This window comes from Megascapheus bottae, chromosome X (genome assembly GCF_031878675.1).
Source record: "Megascapheus bottae isolate mThoBot1 chromosome X, mThoBot2.hap1, whole genome shotgun sequence".
In the NCBI taxonomy this organism is placed as follows: Eukaryota; Metazoa; Chordata; class Mammalia; order Rodentia; family Geomyidae; genus Megascapheus; species Megascapheus bottae.
In genome coordinates, this window is record NC_143547.1 from 6,460,418 (window position 1) to 6,481,393 (window position 20,976).

Consider the following 20,976-nt stretch of genomic DNA (forward strand, 5'->3'; position numbering starts at 1 on the left):
GTGTTAGCTGTTGATTATCTTAGCTGGAGACTGAGATGTTTTCTCAAGGCTCTAGAGCTCTACCACTTGAACCACATCATCACTTGTGGCTTTTTTCTATGTATGTGGTACCAAGGAATCGAACCCGGGTCTTTGTGCATGCTAGGCAAGCACTATACCACTAGGCCAAACTCCCAGCCCGAGACTGAGAAGTTTAAACTCTGGTCTGTGCAAATCTTTTTTTATTTTATTTACTTTGTCAGTCATGGGGCTTGAACTCTGGGCCTGGACACTATCTCTGAGCTCTTCAGCTCAAGGCTACTGCCCTACCCCTAGACCTAGGTGGTGTCTCTGAGCTCTCCAGCTCAAGGTTACTGCCCTACCCTTTGGGCCACAGTGCCACTTCTGGTTTTCTAGTGGTTAATTTGAGATGAGGCTCATGGTCTTTAGTGCCCAGGCTGGCATTGGTTGGCTTTGAACCGTGATCCTTATATCTCAGCCGCCTGAGTAGCTAGGATTACAGGCATGAGCCATCACACCCAGCATGCAAATCTTTTACTTTAGCTAAAATATCTAGCCTGTATGTGATCAGGGGTCTGTCAGAGATACTGGTACACTGAGATTCCCTCTGTTCCCCAGAACAGAAACTCGTTTTTCTACTCATTCTACTGATATCTAACATGTTCCAGAAAGTACAAGGCTAAAACCCAGAAAAATGGAAACTCATTTTTTGTAAAGTAATTCTTTTCTCCTAGTGTGTGTGCACTCCTCCTGTCACAAAAATCTATCTGCTTCCACTCATTCTCCAGTATCTTTAGTTAGTTGCTCTTTTTATATTGTTTCCAGATTTATACATCCAAAATGGTTGTAAGTAGTACAATGTTTACCTAAAAGGGTTCAAATTTGTCCCCCACCCCAAAATACAAATCACTCTGTCCTATGTTAGACCTTAGGCCTTTAAGAGTACATTTTTTTTCAGTCCTGGGCTTGAGCATTGTCCTTGAACTTTCTCAAGGCTAGAGCTCTACCACTTGAGCCTCAGCACCAATTCTGGCTTTTTTTCTATGTATGTGGTACCGAGGAATCGAACACGGGTCTTCCCGCATGCTAGGCAAGCACTTTACCACTAGGCCAAACTCTGGGCCAAAAGTACATTCTTTAAGACCTCAGCAGAGAGAGTAACAATGTTTGACAAGAATTATACTTAGTTCCTTATTTATGTAACTGCAACTCCTCTATATATCACCTTTGCAATTTAAAAAATTGTATTGCAAAACTAAGACCTCAGCATATTCTTACTAAATTTCTAGACCATATGTAATAAAGAATAAAGCACAGCAGAGAACTCTAATACAAACTAGCAAAGTATGTGACTAACCTTGGTTTTCTTTGAAGTGGTAGTTTTAACAGAGCTCCCCTTCTTAGGAACTGGAGTAGGTTTAGGTTTTTTAATTCTACTAGATTTCCTTGTCGCCTGTGTTGGTGCTGATACCACGGTTTTCTGTGAAGACTGCCCTGACTGATGTGTCTCTTCAGAAGCAGAAGACTGTGCTTCAACAATAGCCTTTGTATCAGGAACTGAGAGAAGAACATAGCAAAAATAATAACAATAACATAATGAAAACATTATCTTCTTATGAATATATAAGTGCCTAAATTAATCTTCATTCCCAAAGGTTATTCATTAAAATAAAAACAAAGATACCATCTGAAATATTTAATGCATTTTAAGGTTTTACATTATCTGAAAATATAAAGAAACTTTTTGTATGTATAAGCCAGTACTAGGGCTTGAACTCAGGGCTTGGGTGCTGTCCCTGAGCTTTTTTTGCTCAAGGCTAGCACTCTACCACGGGAATCATAGCTCTACTTCTGGCTTTTTTGTAGTTAACTGGAGAAAAGAGTATCACAGACTTTTCTGCCCGGGCTGGCTTCAAGCTGCGATTCTCATATCTCAGTCTCCTGAGTAGCCAGGATTACAGGAAGAGATTTTGATTTAAAAAATTGTCAACTTTGAAACACTAAAAATTTCTAGCACTTTTGACTACTTTCATTTTTTTCTTAACTCAAATGTCTTTCATTCAGATACTACCCAATTTTGCCATATACAGTAATAACCTTGTAAATCAATATAGGAAAAACAAAGCAAAGCAACTACCTATGGCTTCTTCTTCATCTTTCAGAGGTCTGGTCACTCCTCTGCTCTTGGGATTTTTTTTTTTAGCTTTATTGAGGTATAATTGAAAGATAAAAAATTATACACATTTAAAGCTATAATATATTATATTCCTATATGTTTACCAAATAATGTTTCATATACTACAATACTCTACATAACATTATCATAGATAGGCTACTATCAAGCAGCACTGTGGCACAAGTGGTGGAGTTCTAGCCTTGAGCTGAATAGCTCAAGGACAATGGCCAGGCCCAAAGTTCAAGCCCCACAACAGACAAAAAAATCATGCCCAAATGATCTGTAGCTACTATTTATCTGGTAGCTTAATCTAGACAATTTTATTATCTTGAATGAAGATTACCTGCAAGGATTACTTTTGTTCATATTTGAATGCAAATACATACACATACATACACATATACACACGTCTCTTGACAATTTCATTATTACTTAAATTTTGTATACTTGTGCCAAATAAAAATTCTTTATAGAAAAAGCTATGGGGAAAGTTTAATCTAGTGATACAATGCTTGCCTAGCATGCACGAAGAGCCGGGTTTGATTCCTCGGTACCACATACATAGAAAAAAGCTGGAAGTGGTGCTGAGGCTCGAGTGGTAGAGGTGTGGCCTTGAGAAAGTCCAAGGACAGTGCTCAGGCCCTGAGCTCAAGCCCAGGACTGGCAAAAAGAAAAGAAAAAGCTATGAAACTATTTACTTACCTGTTCAGAAGCCAACTTTTCAGGGGGTCAGTCAGGACCTGGGCACTGTCCCTGTGCTTTCTTTGCCCATGGCTAGGGCTCTATCACTCTGAAGCACAGCTCCACTTCTGGATTTTGGTGATTAATTGGAGATAAGAGTCTCACAGACTTTCGTATGTGGCTGGCTTCAAACTGCAATTCTCAGATATCAGTCTGAGAAGCTAGGATTAAAGGTGTGAGCCACTAGCACCTGGCCTCCAACTATTTTTTTGAGATCTTCATTTTACAGTTTGAAGCAGTCTATTACTTTGCTGCTGACATACTCAAAAACTAGTATGTGGTAAATTTCAGCTGTGACAGAAAGCATTACATTTTTGCAACCTTTTTATCCATGTTCTACCACTTACTAATCCAAGAGGAAAGAGTAACATACCCCTCACGTGCTAAGGCAAAGGAACATTTAACTGCCACTATTAGTTTCTCCTTCACAAATAGTTCAAAACCAGGCCAGCCCTGATGGATAAATTCTTGAGACTTTTATCACCAGTTAATCACCAAAATGCCAGAAGTGAAGCTGAAGCTCAAGTGGTAGAGTGTTAGCCTTGAGCAAAAAAAAAAGCTCAGGGCACAAAATATCTTTTTGCAAAAGGTGTATGATATGTGAAGAGGTAATATGCTACTCATCTTAAATTTAAAAACTTTATATGAGCACCTAGCCAGGTGCCTTTGGCTCATACCTGTAACCCTAGCTACTTGGGAGGATGAAACAGATTTGCAGTTGGAGGCCAGTCCAAGGCTCCAGGTGATTCAAATGCAAGAATTATTATTCTCAATTTTAGCTCACAAGGTCCTGTCCTAGGTCTTTCTTATCTCATTCTGCTACATATACGCAATTAAAACAGACTCAAAACTTTTACTAGCCCAGTGCAGTGGCTCACGCCTATAATTCTAGCTACTCAGGAGGCTGAGATCTGAGGATTGCAGTTCAAAGCCAGCCCAGGCATTAGACTGTGAGACTCTTATTTCCAGTTAACCACTAGAAAACCAGAAGTGGTACTGTGGCTCCAGGGATAGGGCAGTAGCCTTGAGTTGGAGAGCTCAGCACCCAGGTCCAGGGGCGATAGCCTTGAGCTGAAGAACTCAGGGTCAGTGCCCAGGCCCAGAGTTAAGTCCTACGACCAACCAAAAAGAAAAAAAAAACTTTTGCTACTTGTTACTATTAACTCACTGTGTAAGCTGTACCATTAACCTCCCGGCATCTACATCCCCACTTGTCACAAAGAGCATTATAGTGAATGTGAGGAGTCCCAAATCTATTTAACTAGCCAGTGTCTTCACTGGGTTTATATCTGTATGTGTAACTATCCAATGGGCATAGGTACTTAAATGTCCCAAAGGTACCCTGAATCAGTTAGAATTAAGTTCATCTAAAAGTAAGAGAAAAAGCTAAAATATTTCAGCTCAATAGAAGTTTATTTTAGTTTATTTATCTCAAAGAATGGTCTGGAAAAGAATTACATAGACTAATATGAAGTCCTGCCCTGCAAAGTTCTTGGGAACTACAACTGCTTTCCACTCTGTAGTACCTCGAAGTCCCTGTCACATAGTCTAGGGTAAACAACTCACAGCCAACCACACTTCTAATCTCAGGATAGAAGCAGGAAAAAGGAAGAAAGGAGGACATAGTTCATTTCTATAATATACTTCCTAGAAGTAGTACATGCTGGCTGTACTTAAGATTCATAGCTGTACCATACTAGTAGGGAAAGGAAATGTAGTCATAATGCTAGGCAGATAAATTTTATCATGAAGGAAAAAAGGTAGGAACTTTTATTGGAGGGCAACAGCATTCTCAGTCACTCATTCTAAACTCAATATGTCCCAAAAAAGAACTCAACATTTTTTATGGTAAAGGGAAAATTTACACCTTTGTGATATGTTCACCTTAGCTGTATTTCCATTCTGTCTAGTACTAACATCTTTTAATATTCATATCACATGTTATGTCAGTTTGTTAAGTTTCCTTCACCCAATTACATTTCCCACTAGCTCAGATTAGAAGCTTTGGATTGCCTCTGTATAAATAGAACATCTTATTTTTGTCTTATTAATTCTGTATTGTATTTTACATCTCTCTTCAATCTCTGTTCAACTAGAATGTAAACTTCTTGAGAACAGAGACTATGCTTTATTTATCTTAGTATCATATGCACATAGATCTGTATCATATAATATTTTACAAAGTCAGCTACTAGTAACTGCTTCCTAGAGTTATGGCAGTAAGAAACTGGTAAAAGGGGTTCCTAATAAAAAGCACATCAGGGCCACCAGGAGTTTGGCCTAGTGGTAGAGTGCTTGCCTAGCATGCACCAAGACCCAGGTTCGATTCCTCAGTACCACATACATAGAAAAAAGCCGGAAGTGGTGCTGAGGCTCACGTGGTAGAGCTCTGGCCTTGAGAAAGTCCTAGGACAGTGCTCAGGCCCTGAGCTCAAGCCCAGGACTGGCAAAAAAAAAGCATAACATGGAAACAAGAACACTTGCCTAGCGCAAAAAATCCAAACAAGAACATATGCTCTTGAGTCCAAGCCCCAGTACTGGCACAAAAAAGGTTCTTGAGTTAAATAAGAACATCATGGGCTAGGAATGTGGCTTCGTGGTAGAGTGCTTGCCTGATAAGCATGAAACCCTGTGTTCAATTCCTCAGTACCAAATAAACAGAAATGGTGTAGTGGATCAAGTGGTAGAGTGCTAGGACTTGAGCAAAAGAAGCTCAAAGACAGTGCCCAGGCCCTGAGTTTCAAGCTCCACGTCTGGAAAAAGCAGTCATGATACATAGTACTGTAGTATAATGACATATAATTAAGTCCACCCTCTTCTACATATCTCACTCATTTTCTACATCTACTCTTTTTTTCTAGTATGACTACATTTAGCAAGGTGAATTTTGTCTAAATTTTTTTTGGTCAGTTATGGGGATTGAACTCTGGGCCAGGGTGCTGTCCCTGAGCTCTTCAGCACAAGGTTACCACGCTACCCCTGGGCCTGGGCATTTTCCCTGAGCTCTTCAGCTCAAGACTACTGCCCTATGCCTTGGAGCCACAGCACAGCTTCCCGTTTTCTACTGGTTAATTGGAGATAGAGTCTCAGGGACTTTAATGCCCAGGCTGGCTTTGAACCGCAATCCTCAGATCTCAGCCTCCAGAGTAGCTAGGATTACAGGCTTGAGGCACCATGCCCAGTTTCACTAGTAAGTTTGTATCAAATAGGCCAATGACTGAGTTCTACGCTTAGACCTGATTTAAATCTCAGCAATTATTCTCTCACAGAAAACCATGTTAGACATGCCTAAGCCCTTGGAATCACCAATGAGTTTCAATATTTTGATGACTTCTCTCTGAAAGAAAATATTGATAATCATAATATTCAACTTAGGAAACATATGACCAAAGCTAAACTAACATGGAAATCTAAAATGGCAGCGCCAGGAGTTTGTCCTAGTGGTAGAGTGCTTGCCTAGCATGCATGAAGACCTGGGTTTGATTCTTCAGTACCACATACATAAAAAAAAGCCAGAAGTGGTGCTATAGCTCAAGTGGTAGGGCTTTAGCCTTGAGAAAGCCCAAAGACAGTGCTCAGATCTTGAGCATAAGCCCAGGACTGGCAAAAAAAAAAAGCCAAAAGTGGTGCTATTGCTCAGTTGGTAGAGCTCTTGGGCTTTCTCAAGGCTAGGTCAATGCTCAAGCCCTGGGTTCAAGCCCCAGGACTGGCAAAAAAAGAAAGAAATCTAAAATGGCTTCCAGAGAATTAAAATTTTTCACTCATATGTAGATTTTACTTAAGATTATCAAAGTATTAATGTAACTTGAAAGTAGGACAAAAATCTTATAAACTCTGTTTTCAACAGTTACACTCAACATTTTAAAATTAAGAGTCAGACTCCATGGCTCATGCCTTCAATCTTAACCACTCAGAAGGCTAAATCAGGAGAGTCCATGGTTCAAGGCTAGCTTTGCAAAGTTCATGAGACCTCTTTCTCAACCAATTTCTTGGTATGGAGGTATATGCTTGCCAACCTAGTTCTTTGTAGGGCTGAGATCAGTGGGATCACAATTATAGTTCAGCTCAAACAAAAAAGTTCATGAAACTCCATCTTAACAGTAACAGCAGAATGTGGTACACCTGTAATCTAAGCTATAGCAGAATCATAAAACAGGAGGATGTAGACAGGTGTCAGTGGTTCACACCTATAATCCTAACTATTCAGCAAGAAAGTCCATGAGACTCTAATCTCGAGCCCCAAAACTCACCCCCCAAAATAGCTAGAAGTAAAGCTGTGGCTCAAGTGACAGAGAAGCTTAGGGACATTGAATAGGCCATGAGTTCAAGCCCTAGGATTGGTAATTTTTTTTTGGTTAGTCATGGGCTTAAACTCGGGGCCTGGGCGCTGTCTCTGAGCTCTTCAGCTCAAAGATAGTGCTCTACCCCTTGAGCCACAGAGCCACTTCCAATTTTCTGGTGGCGAATGGGAGATAAGAATCTCACGGAGTTTTGTGCCTGACCTACCTTTGAACCATGCTCCTGAGATCTCAGCCTCCTGAGTTGCTAGGATTACAGGCATGAGCCTCCAGTGCCTGGCTTGGCATAAAATTTAATTAAAAAATTAAAAGGTCAATCATTCAGTACAAGCCTGGAAAGACACAAAACCTTATTTCCAAATAACCAGAGCATAAACAAGTCTGGAGGCATATCTCAGTCCTACAGTACTTGCCCAGCAAGCAAGAAACCCTGAGTTTAATCCCAGTAGTGCCAAAAAAAATTATGTTTAAGATATGAACAATGGACCAGGTGCTGGTGGCTCATGCCTTTAATCCTACCTATTCAGGAGGCTGAGATCTGAGGATCGCCATTCAAAGCAGGAAAGTCCATGAGACTCTTATCTCCAATTAACCACCGGAAAATTGGAAGTGGAGCTGTGGCTCGAAGTGCTAGAGCACAAGCCTTTAACAGAAAGAGCTCAGGGACAGTGTCTATGCCCTGAGTTCAAGCCCCACAACCAACTTTAAAAAAAAGATGAACGGGCCGGGAGTTTGGCCTAGTGGTTAAAGTGCTTGCCTAGCATGCATGAAGACCTGGGTTCGATTCCTCGGTAGCACATACATAGAAAAAAAGCCGGAAGTGGTGCTGAGGCTCAAGTGGTAGAGCTCTAGCCTTGAGAAAGTCCAAGGACAGTGCTCAGGCCCTGAGCTCAAGCCCAGGACTGGCAAAAAAAAAAAAAAAAAAAAAAAAAAAAGATGAACGATGGGATAACAGGTGTAAAAATATTTTTTGGTACTCAGGGCCTGCATATACTATACATATACTCTGCCACTGAGCCATTCGTAGACTGCATATACAATTTTTAATTGAATAATTACAAAAGTAGCTTATCGCCCCTCCCTCCATTCAATTACTATAGTAACAATACTCCAAAAGTCCAAATGTGATTATTAGCTTTGCCCATATTCTCCAGTAGGGATTGGAACTTAGATGGTGATGGGATCTTCAAGAATTCTAATCATATCCTCACTTTACCTCTAGATCTCCAAAGTAGACAGTGATCTTGCTGACCTGTCAATCTAGCTGGGCAATGAAATACTAGCAACGCTAATGCTAAACATAATATCATCAAAAGCAGTTAGATTTAGTTTCAGTAAAATCTTTTAAACCCGTATCATTAGTGGTTAGCTTACCCTTTTTTCCAAGTGGCTGTAATACATCTCCTGTCAGGCAACACCACCCAACTGGGAAGAGATCTCTGGAGTCATACTTGCACCAATAATCAAAGGTTCCACTCCAACCATCAAACTGAACATAGACTTTCTCTCCTTTAATGTCTCCAATGGTTGCCGGGCAGATAAAGTAAGGATTCTTTCTGTCAACAGCCTCCAGTTTCATTCCCACTTTAAAATTATTTAGGGGTGGCTTTGGTGGTTCCTACCAAGAAATTTTTAGGAAAAAATGCTTCTTACTGCTTAAATATATTAAGAACCATTATCTCAAATGTATTCTTATAATCCTTAGCAACTAAAAAATAAGTTCCACATTTATCAATTAATACAAGAAGAAAGAATTTCTCACAGATCAGAAACTCTGCTCCCCAACATCTCACTTTTTTCTACATAACTAAGAACCTGGAAAGAAACAAAATTAGACTAATCTATCCAGTCACGTTCAAGAAATACGTTCTTTTAGGTATATACCAGGAATTTAAGGTTCATTGGTGAAAAACAATAGCAAATATCCCTTCTCTGGTAAAGTGTACATTCTAGTATTACTAGTACCACTGATTGGGGACAAGTGAAAGTAATCAACAAGAAACTTGAATAGAGAAAAATCAGATAAAACTAGTGTAAATTACAGAGGTATATTGAAATGTGATTAAGCCCAAATAAAAGCACCAACAGATACTATACTAAAAAAATGGAAGGAATAAAATGGAGCCAATAACAGAATGAAACATACGATCTGGATGATATCCAACATCTAGAAACAAACAATTTAAAAGTATTCCCTAGTTCCAAAAACCAAAGCTGGGTTTATGATGGCTCATACCTAACTCCTCAAAAGATTGAGATCAGTAGGATCACAGTTCAAGGCCAGTGTGCTCAAAAAAAAAGTCTGAGTCAAACATCTCAACACTAATGGTGAGTGTGATAGTGTGTGCTTGTCATCTCAGCTACCATGGAAAACATAATTTAAGAAGATTGCAGGCAAAGCCAGTCCATGCAAAAAGCAAGACCCTTTATCAATAACCAAAGGAAAACAAGATGAGGGTAAGGTTCAGATGGTAAAGCTTCTGAAGCCTAGTAAGTATGAAGCCCCAAATTCAAACCACAGTACCTCAAAAAAAATTTAAAGCACGTAAATGCAAGTAATATTCTTACACAACTCAAGTGTTATATCAACAGTATCATCTTTTCTTTCAAAACATTTGTCAACCTAGTAAATGGTAACATTACAGCAACCCAAGCCTAAAGTCTGAAAATAGACATAATCGGGATTCTCTGCTCTATCGAACTCCATAATCCCTTGGGGTCATACCACATCAGAGACACTGATTAAACTAGTCAAGGATGGGGCCCAGGTATAATCATATTTTAATTACCCAAGTGATGTACACAGAAGACTGCAAACCCCTGTTCTAGATTCATCATTTTCACTTACCCCAGAATTACAAAAACGACAACCTGCCAATTCTACACCCCATTACTAAAGTAAGATTAAATTTACCTTCCACTTTTTAGTATATGCCAGACTACTGTTTTACACATGTTTTTCATGATAACCCTATAAGGTCAGTGCAATTTATATCACCATTTTACACATGAGAAAACTAACAAACAATTGCCTAAGAATACACAAGTATCAGAGCTGGGTTTTTTTTTAATATTTCAGCAGTCTATCTCATAGCAACCTCATTGAAATATCATATGCCTGATCAGTCTTAACTTACCCATTTCAAAGCCCAATCCTCTTGGTCTCTTTAAATCCTTGGCTGACTAACTACTGCATCTCAGAGATGCTCTTACATCACAAAAACACTTGACTTCACTGTACTATGAGACTAGGAAACTAAAAAGCAGGTACTACAACCTATTTGTGTAATGTCCAGTACAAAAATCAACAGCAAGTAATCTTATTTTTCTAAACGAACGTACCAACTAACTCAACAATAACAAACAAGTTGTGAACTAACTCATCATGCATCTGGTACGCTGACTCCTTTTTCATATGTACTCTTTAAGACTCATCATCCTGTAATTTTTCCACTATTGCTCTCTAGTTTCTTGCAATCAGAAAGTCTAATTACTATCTTTCAAAGTTCTTTATTTTTATACCAGTCCTGGGGCTTGAGCTTAGGGCCTGAGCACTGTCCTTGGATTTTCTCAAGGCTAGAGCTCTACCACTTGAGCCTCAGCACCACTTCCGGCTTTTTCCTATGTATGTGGTACCGAGGAATCAAACCCGGGTCTTTGAACATGTTAGGCAAGCACTCTACCACTAGGCCAAACTCCCAGTCTCAAAGTTCTTTTAATTACACTTTCTTAATTTGATTTTTATAAACCATTCTGGAAGCTGGCAAGTCAAAGTTCTTTTAATTACACATTCTGCCATCCTGGAAGATGGCAGGCCAAAAGTTTGATCAGGTAGGGAGGAAGATGGAGAACGAGAACAGGGAACAGCATAAGCTCTCTCCAAAGAAGTTGAGTTTTTGGGTCCAATCAGGCTTTCCATGTCGAAAGAGTCACATCAAGTAAGCTATAATTATTCAAAGATATACACCAAAGAAGATTATAACTGCTTACATAAAAAGACAGAATTCAGCACATGACACGGATGGCAACGGCAGCTGAGCCTGGAGCACTACACAAACCTTCACCACAGAATTTAAAGAGGACACATGGGATAAGGAGGAAAAGGAATCCACAACCAAAGTTGGCCACAGTCAGATACATAGACAATTCACCACAACGTGGATAGTCCAAAGCTATATTTTTGATTGCTCAATTTTTTATTTTTATATTTTAGGTTTTAGTTTTTTCTTCTTTTCCTTTCTTTTTTTTTATTCTAGTCTTATTTTCTCCTTCCTTTATTTTTCTATTTCTTTTAATTTCACCTTAACTTGTCTTCCTTTATTTCTGGTCCTATTTTCTTTTCTTTATTCCTTTGATCCTTAATTGTTAGTTTGGCAGTATTTGTTTCCATTTTGACTCTGCCTAGCTAGATGGCTCATCTTGTTATTTTTTTAGCTTTACCTTGCTTTCTGGACACTATTTTCTTTTTCTTTACTTTTTGCCAGTTCTAGGGCTTGAATTCTGGGCCTGGATGCTGCCCCTGAGCTTTTGTGCTCAAGGCTAGCTAGTACTCTACCTCTTCAGCCACAGCTCTACTTGAAGTTTTTTGTTGTTGTTGTTCTTTTGCTGTTGTTGCTTTTAAGGAGTTTCGTGGACTTTCCTGCTTGGGCTGACTTCAAACAGCAATTCTCAGATCTCAGCCTCCTGAGTAGCTAGGATTATAGACAAGAGCCACCAGTGCTCCACTTGAGCATTATCTTCTTTAGGAAGCATATTTGCACAAATTTAAAGGCAAAAAAACCACTCAGAAGATTATGTAATAATATAAACACAACTGACAATAATATACTACTGAGAGTTTATACACATCAAATGAACTGCATAATGAATATGCAGGAATTAAATTTTTTGTTTTTAGTATTTTTCTTTCTCTTTTTGTTTTTGCCAGTCCAGGGGCTTGAATTCTGGGCCTAGGCACTGTCCCTGAGACATTTTGTGCTCAAGGCTAGCATTCTATCATTTCACCACAGAGACACTTCTGGCTTTTTCTAAGTAGTTTATTGGAGATAAGAATCTCACGGAGGGGCCGGGAGTTTGGCCTAGTGGTTAAAGTGCTTGCCTAGCATGCGCGAAGACCTGGGTTCGATTCCTTGGTACCACATACATACCAAAAAGCCGGAAGTGGTGCTGAGGCTCAAGTGGTAGAGCTCTAGCCTTGAGAAAGTCCAAGGACAGTGCTCAGGCTCTGAGCTCAAGCCCAGGACTGGCAAAAAAAAAAAAAAAGAATCTCATGGACTTTCCTGCCAGAGCTGGCTTTGAACCTCAGCTCTCAGCCTCCTCAGTAGCTAGGATTATAGGCCTGAACCACCAGCAACTAGCAAAATTTTTTATTTTTTTTTACTTATTACTTTTGGCTATGCTTGATCAAAGCCATTTGTAATCCACAAATGAAGTTGTTCTGTCATCTCAGTTACTCAGGAAGCAAAGATTAGGGAGATGACATTTCAAGAGTAGTCTAGAAAAAAAGAAGTTAGCAAGACTGTTATCTCAATAATAGAGGTGTGGTGTTGAATGTCTGTGGTTCCAGCTGCATAGGAAGGTCACAGTCGTAGAACTGATACCTGAGGCTGCCCCAGGGCAAAAAGTATGAGATCCTACCAAAATAACTAAAGCCAAAAAGGATTGGAGCTTTGACTCACATATGCCTAACAAGTATGAGGAGCTTAAGTTCAAGCTATAGGCCCACAAAGCAAAAAGAAACCCTCAAATAGAGTGAGCTATTCATTTTAGAATAGGGTCTTTAAAAAATATGTTAAAATGAGATGTAATTAGGGGGAAAGTAATGCACAGATACATAGCCCATGTACAAATACACAGAGCATAGCATCTACAAAGAGGCTGCAAAGAAACCAAGCTGGCATACACCTTGATTTCAGACTCCTAGCCTCCAGAACTGTGAGAAAATAATTTCTAATTAACTAAGCTACTACTAGAAGCACACAACCCACCACCAAATTCCTATGTCTAACCACTAACCACCAAAGTGATAGTATTCAGAGATAGGGCTTTAATCTAGTATTACAGGTATAATAGAACAAGGATAAAACCTATGGGATGCATCACAAAGAGGCCATTCAGAAGAAACAAGGCAGCCAACTTTAAGCCAAAGAATAGCCTCACTAGAAACCAACCTCAAAGACACTTTAATCTTAGACTTTTAGAACTGTGATAAAATTCTAAGCCACCCAGTATGTGATACTTTGTTATGGTAGTCCTAACAAAATAATCATCTTAAGTAAAATTTTTTGCCAGTCCTGGGACTTGAACTCAGGGCATGCGCACTGCCCTTGAACACTTTTTGCTCAGGTCTACTGCTCTGCCACTTGAGCCACAGCACCACTTCCAGCTTTTTCTGAGTATGTGGTACCAAGGAATAGAACCCAGGGCTTCGTGCACGCTAGGCAAGCACTCTACCACTAGGCTATGCTCTCAACCCTAATCTAGTAATTTAAGAAGTATTATAACACCTGTCTTACCATCTTGAATAATGTAGGAGATGCCATCTCAGCTTCATTTAATGTCTTCAGGAGAAACATAGGCCAAGATGACACACTCATCTGATATCCTATTTCAAAAAATAAATTAAATACCATGAAGAGACTTCCCAGTGATACTAGCAAGTTAATATAAAAAAATCAGGTTTCATTGCCTCTTAAGAGAATGACTTCCTTTTTAAATTGCTTTTTTTTGTTTTTTGTCAGTCATAGGACTTGAACTCTGGGCCTGGGCATTGTCCCTGAGCTCTTCAGCTCAAGGCTACTGCGCTACCCCTTGAACCACAGTGCTACTTCCAGTTTTCTGGTGATTAATTGGAGATAATAGTTTCCCGAACTTTTTAATGCCCAGGCTGGCTTTGACCTGCAATCCTCAGATCTCAGCCTCATGAGTAGCTAAGATTACAGGCATGAGCCACTGCACCTGGCTAATTTCTTTTTATGTTTATTGTTAGTGTAAAGTTGATATACAGAGGAGTTACAGTTACATGAATTACATAATGAGTACAATTATTTTTTAACCCTGTCTCCCCTTCCCTGGCTCTCTCCCAGTTTTTCCTTTCTATTTCTTTTTTTATGGATTTAGGACATGGACAAAAAGAACAGATACATTCTCTTTCTGTTACTTTTAGAAACTTTCCAAGACGCTACTGGCTAGAGTTAACCAACAAACATGTACATGTTTGAAGATGGGTCATAATAGTAAAGGTAACAATGGAATTCTATGCTGCCATCAGAAAGAATGACATGGCTCCATTAATAAGGAAATGGAAAGACTTGTAATAAATCATATTAAGTGAAGTAAGCCAGACACAAAGGAGCATAGGCTCAATGGTTTCCCTCATTTGTAGTAATTAGTATACATCCAGGATTCTCCTAGCAGAGGATAACAATACCTCAAAAGCTATGTACATATGGTCATACAGGATGAGACTAAACAAAATGAACTCTAGGTTATGGAAACGAGAGGTTTATCTTTGTCATTATGGTTCTTTTATTTTGAGGGGAGGGAGGGTCATGGGGCTTGAACTTGGCCTGGGCACTGTCCTTGAGCTCTTCAGCTCAAGACCACCTCTCTACCCTTGAGCCAAGCCCCACTTCCCATTTTCTAGAGGTTAATTGGAGATAAGAGTCTCAGGTCCTTTTGTGTCCAGGCTGGCTTTGAACCTTGATCCTCAGATCTAAGCCTCCTGAGTAGCTAGGATCACAGGCGTGTGCCACATGCTAGGCTGTGATTGTGGTTCTTAATGTACTATGTGCAGTTATTTCTTTTTCCACTTATGGTTAATGTCATGTGGTTACTGTATCTGACTTTGTTACCTGGTATATTGTATATACACTTATTTATTTAAAAGAAGGGGAAGGGGAAAGAGAAGGGAGAAAACAAGATGATTAGGGGGTGAGGGTAGGGAAAGGGGGACAAAAACCTGAGAGGGAGTTTCAAGGTTCTATAGGTAATGTACCCATTACCTGACAAATGTATCCCGACAATAAAATAATTTTTTTAAAAGTCAGAGCCCAGAAAGACATATTCCATTCTACCCATTAACAACCAGAAAGCATTAGCAAAGGTTGCAAACGATTTTTTTTTTGTCATTCGTGAGGCTTGAGCTCTGGGCCTGGGCACTGTCCCTGAGCTTTTCAGCTTAGGGCTATCACTCTACCACTTGAGCCACAGCACCACTTCTGGTTTTCTGGCGGTTAATTGGAGATAAGAGTCTCATAGACTTTCCTGCCTGGGCTGACTTGGAACCACGATCCTCAGATCTCAACCTCCTGAGTAGCTAGGATTAAAGGCATGAGCCACAGTGCCACTTCCACAAAAGACTCTTTCAGAGCCCCTAGCTTAAATGTATACATATAGTAATGCATTCAATTGTATGTGTTTTTGCAAAAGAAATTAAAAATTCTATAGCCAGGTGTGGTGGCTCATGCCAATAAATCCCAGCAATCCAGAAGACTGAAAATGGGAGGATCACAGTTTGAGTCTAATCTGGGCAAAAAGCTTAGAAAGCACCATCTCAACCACTAAAAAACTGGGCACAATGGTATGTACCTATTATCCCAGCTTCATGAGAGACATAGGAGAACTGTAACCAGGCCAGCCCAAGAAAAAATCAAGATCATATTTTTAAAATAATGTAAGTAAAAGAAAGAATAGGGGCATGGCTGAAGTGTCAAAGTGTTTGCCTAGCAAGTGCAAGGCCTGACGTTCAAACCCTAGGACCACCAATCAAAAAAAAAAACTATAAATATTTTATTCTAGTTACTGATACACATGCTGAAGTATTTAAGAAGTGTACTAATATCAATAATGTCAATATTCAAGATTTTTCTAAGTATAACATTTTTCTTAATTCTATAATTGCATAAAGTCAAACAAAATAACAAAAAGATAAAGTACATATAAAATTTGAAAAGCAGGCCGGGTGTTTGGCCTAGTGGTAGTGTTTGCCTAGCATGCATGAAGGCCCGCGTTTGATTCCTCACTACCAGATATATAGAAAAAAGCTGGAAGTGGTGCTGTGGCTCAAGCGGTGGAACTCTAGCCTTGAGAAAGCCCAAGGACAATGCTCAAGCCCTGAGTTCAAGGACCAGGACTGGCAAAAAAAGAGATTAAAAAACTGAAAAACAAATAACACTATTTTATAATGTTAGAAAAGTCTTCATGGTAGTTACCTTTGGGAAGGTTGAGGTTATAAGTGATAATCAGCAGAAGTGCCGATCATGTTCTAGCTCCTGTCTTGGGTGATGGTTATAAAAGGTTGTTCGTTTATAAGGTGCACACTCATGATCTGGACACTTTTCAGTTTGGTTGTTAAAACTTCAGAAACTATTGCCAGGTGCTGGTAGTGGCAATACGGTGGCACATGCCTATGATTCTAGCATTTAAGCTAGGCATGAGATGAGCTTTTAGTGAGATATTGTCTCAAAAACAAATCCAAACCAAGAAGCACTAAATCCTAAGTCCGTACTTATCTATCATACAGAATTCTACATGATGCTGGTGGCTCATCCCTATAATCCTAGCTTCTCAAGAGGCTGAGCTTAACACTAAGGATTGAAGTTTAAAGCCAGCTCTAGAAGAAAAATCCATGAAGACTCTTATATTTAACTAAGCAGGAAAAAGGCAGAAGTGGAAGTGTGGCTCAAATGTTAGGAAGCCAAATGAGAGCAGGAAGCTCCAAGTCAAGTCCCATTATTGGTGTGCAGCATACATGCATACACTCACAGCCACACTTGCACCCCAAATACCACATGTTTTGTATGTTAAACTCTCTCCTGAAAGTTCCATCCTCCACTACTTGCCTAAATGTAAAAGCTAAGTGCCTTGATAAACTAGTGGTCCCTAAGATTGTAAACATGAGATTCTCATGTTTGAAATTAGAGCCTGAATGTGAAATCACCTTTCTCCTAAGTTCATCCCTATACCAAAAATGCAGAATGGCTTGATGGACAATATAAAGAGGACATAATGCATAACAAATACTACAAACTTCTTCAGAAAGGTTTTGTTTTGTTTTTGCCAGTCATGGAGCTTAAACTCAGGGCCTGGGCATTGCCTTTGAACTCTCTCAAAGCTAGCACTCTACTACTTGAACCACAGCATCACTTCCAGCTTTTTCTATATGTGATACCAAGACATCGAACCCAAGGCTTCATGCATGCTAGGCAAGCACTCTACCACTAGGCCATGCTCCTGGACCATTCAGAAAGGTTTGTTTATCCATAAGTTGCTTTTGGCATTTTAAGTTTGAAGATTAGCAAAAGCCTTATGTTACATATGCCACATGTGCAATTAAGTGAAATTCTACAACATAAGGTACTGAGATCAACCAACTATCTACTTGCAAGTATGCCTAAAAGTCACTCAAATCTATTTCTACCAAACCTTGCATTAAGAATGTTACTTTAGGGGCCGGGAGTTTGGCCTAGTGGTTAAAGTGCTTGCCTAGCATGCACGAAGACCCGGTGCTGAGGCTCAAGTGGTAGGGCTCTAGACTTGAGAAAGTCCAAGGACTGGCAAAAAAGAATGTTACTTTAAACTGGGCGTGGGGCTCATGCCTGTAATACTAGCTATTCAGGAGGCTGAGATCTGAGGATCAAGGTTCAAAGCCAGCCTGAGCACTAAAGAACCTGAGACTCTTATCTCCAATCAACCTCTAGAAAAATGGAAGTGGGGCTTGGCTCAAGGGTAGGGCAGTAGCCTTGAGCTGAAGAGCTCAGGGACAATGCCCAGGCCCAGGGGTAGGGTGGTATCCTTGAGCTGAAAAGCTCAGGGATAGCTCTTCAGCTCAAGACTACTGCCCTAACCCTTGAACCACAGCACCACTTCCAGTTTTTAGTTTTTGATGGTTTCATCTTCTTTGCCTTATGTATGGTATATTCATGGGTATATCTTCCGGAGAGTGGTAGGGGCACAGAACTTGAGGAGAAAAAAGGTAAAAAAAAAAGTGCAGCAGTGGAGTTCACTGGAAAATTATGAAAGTGAGAGACTGGGAGAGAATGAGGGAATAGAAGACACTGTATAAAAGGAAATGTACTCATGTAATTATAATTCCTCTATGTTTCATCTCTATAATAATAAAGTACATTAAGTTTTAAAAAAATACTTCCTACTCTTACCTAGTGGAGGTTGAAGAAACTGTCCTTTCTTTTCACATGTTCCAACAGGTTGAATGTCTGAGGAATCAACAAGTCTCCAAAAATCATTCTTATCATCACTACCATCCAGCCGTAAATGTAATCTGGCCCCAGTACATCCAATGACTGTAGCGACACATACTGAACTCATATTCCGAGGGTCACGGGCTTCCAATTTCATGCCAATTTTGAAGTCATTAGTTGGTGGAATCTCAGACTATATATAAATATAATTATGTTAAAATGCATCAATTCTAAGAAAAATGGGAAACAGTTATTATCAAAAGGTGAATAAGGTTAATACTTTAAGGGTTACAGAAAAGAATTTCTCCCAACTTTCTTCTTGGCTTGACATGAAAAATAAAAACACTAACCCACCCATACTAGTCTCACTCAAATTCAGGTAACCCAAATATGACCTCTAAAATGCACCTTGAATAGCTTCCTCCTATAATAAGGCAACTAACTAGCAGTTCATCACTGTTTATATGATAAAGTCCAAAATCTCTGCACAGTTGAACACCCTCTTTAGCCTCAACCCCACACTATTACTTCTACCCACTCTGATCTATCCTATGGCATGTTTTAATACTCAAGATTCTTTCACGGGCTGGGAATTTGACCTAGTGGTTAAAGTGCTTGCCTAGCATGCACAAAGACCCGGGCTCGATTCCTTGGTACCACATATATAGAAAAAGCTGGAAGTGGTGCTGAGGCTCAAGTGGTAGAGTTCTAGCCTTGAGAAAGTCCAAGGACAGTGCTAAGGCCCTGAGCTCAAGCCCAGGACTGGCAAAAAAAAAGATTCTTTCACACCCATGTGCCTTAGCTTTAAATATTTCTTCATGAAACATCTTTCCCCTCACTCCAACCATCCTGAATAGCATCTCTTCTATGAAGTCTTCCATATAAAGCTATCACATTTCTTATAATTACCTTTGTGTGTATATGTATATCCCTCCAGATAGACAAGCATGCATATATATGTATATATATATATGTATATATTCTTAACAGAGTAAATTCATCAGTGAAAACAGAGCCTATATGACTTATATGTGGTACAACCACAAACTACTTTCTTCTTATACTCCAGAGCCTAACAATCACACAGCACCTTTCAACAAGTTAATGATTTGTGTTAATACAATATCTACAGAAAAATTTGGCATACCTGTCTGAAGCATTCTGAAGGAGCACTTATGGATCCAGTTTCTTTCAAATATTCATCCCAATTAAAGTAATCTGAAATATAGGTTTGGGGAGATTTATATATATATATATGTATATATATATAATCTATACTAAGTTTCAGAATAAAATGGGTTTTCATTTCATGCCTTTTTCAAAAATACTTCCTAAAAAGAAGATTCAGTTCTTGGTTCTTGGTCTACATTTGATTATCACCATGAGATGAAAAAAATAACTTTCTGATAATAATGGCTCTGATATAAATTTCAACCCAGATCCTCTCAATGAGTTGAACACTAAAGCACAAAGATTCTAAGTGATTCTCAAAAACATGGGTTCAGAATGTGGCTCAGTAGTAGAGCGCTTGCTTAGCATTCATGAGGTTCTGGATTTGATCACCAACACTACAATAGGGATGTGAACACTACAAACAAATAAAGGAATTTTTATAGAATAACAGAAGTTTATTTACCTAATTCTAAAATACTTATTCAGTAAATGTGTTAGTACTGTTCTTATTTCACTTAATCCATATCAATGTATCTCTAAGTAAAATTTTAAAAAAATTCCCACAGCACCATCTTTTTCTGGTGGTTAGTTGTAGTCTCATGGACTTTCATGCCTGGGCTGGCTTCGAAACTGTGAGCCTCTGATCTCAGCCTCCTAAGTAGCTAGAATTACAGGTGTGAGCCATCTGTGCCCCAGCTACAGTTCATTTTCCTTCTCTGTCTATTTGTCTGTCTCTTTCTTCTTCCCTTCCCCTTACCTCCTCCCTCCCTTCCTTTCTCTTTCTCTCCCTCTCCTCCTCCCCTTCCCTACTCCTTCCCCTTCCCCTCCCCCTCCCACTCCCTCTCCCCCCTCCCCATCTTTCGTGAAGCTTGCACTCAGGGCCTGAACACTGTCCTTGGGCTTTTTCAAGACTAGACCTCTACCACTTGAGCCACTGCAGCACCACTTCTGATTTTTTCTATGTATGTAGTACTGAAGAATCAAACCTGGGCCTTTGTGCATGTTACGCAAGCATTCTACCCACGAGGCCAAACTCCCCGCCCCTGCAGTTCATTTTCTAGCTAAGCAAACTAAAATTCAGACAGTCTGTAACCAAATTTGATAAATATAGTGGCACATCTGGAATTTAAGTAGGGATTCTATTGCATTTGTTTTTTCTGATCCCACTTGTTATGTGAATATATATTTTTATCGGATTGTAAGCTCTTAAAAGTATAAGCAACCTATTTTATTATTTTGTAGTATTTTTTTAAGTACCATTGTTTTACAAAAAAAAGTTGCCAGTCCTGGAGCTTGAACTTAGGGCCTGTGTGCTGTCCCTGAGCCTCTCTGTACTTAAGGCTAGTGCTCTACCACTTGAGCCACACCAACACTTCCAGAGTCTCAT

General features: G+C 39.5%; 1 protein-coding gene across 9 annotated transcripts in view; it reads right to left on the reverse strand.

Moving 5' to 3' along the window:
* The window catches only part of Scml2 (Scm polycomb group protein like 2), a 74,241-nt gene that overhangs the window by 20,968 nt on the left and 32,297 nt on the right, over nucleotides 1–20,976 (reverse strand). For 7 of the 9 annotated variants that reach the window (XM_090325717.1, XM_090325724.1, XM_090325723.1 and 4 more), the window contains 6 exons: nucleotides 19,564–19,634; nucleotides 18,375–18,609; nucleotides 13,731–13,819; nucleotides 8,590–8,833; nucleotides 2,138–2,203; nucleotides 1,358–1,557 (listed from right to left, as the gene is read on the reverse strand). In XM_090325717.1, the coding sequence (XP_090181843.1) occupies nucleotides 1,358–1,557; nucleotides 2,138–2,203; nucleotides 8,590–8,833; nucleotides 13,731–13,819; nucleotides 18,375–18,609; nucleotides 19,564–19,634 (905 nt within the window). The remainder of the gene's footprint in view (nucleotides 1–1,357; nucleotides 1,558–2,137; nucleotides 2,204–8,589; nucleotides 8,834–13,730; nucleotides 13,820–18,374; nucleotides 18,610–19,563; nucleotides 19,635–20,976) is intronic. The other 2 variants (XM_090325719.1, XM_090325720.1) reach the window with 1 other exon arrangement.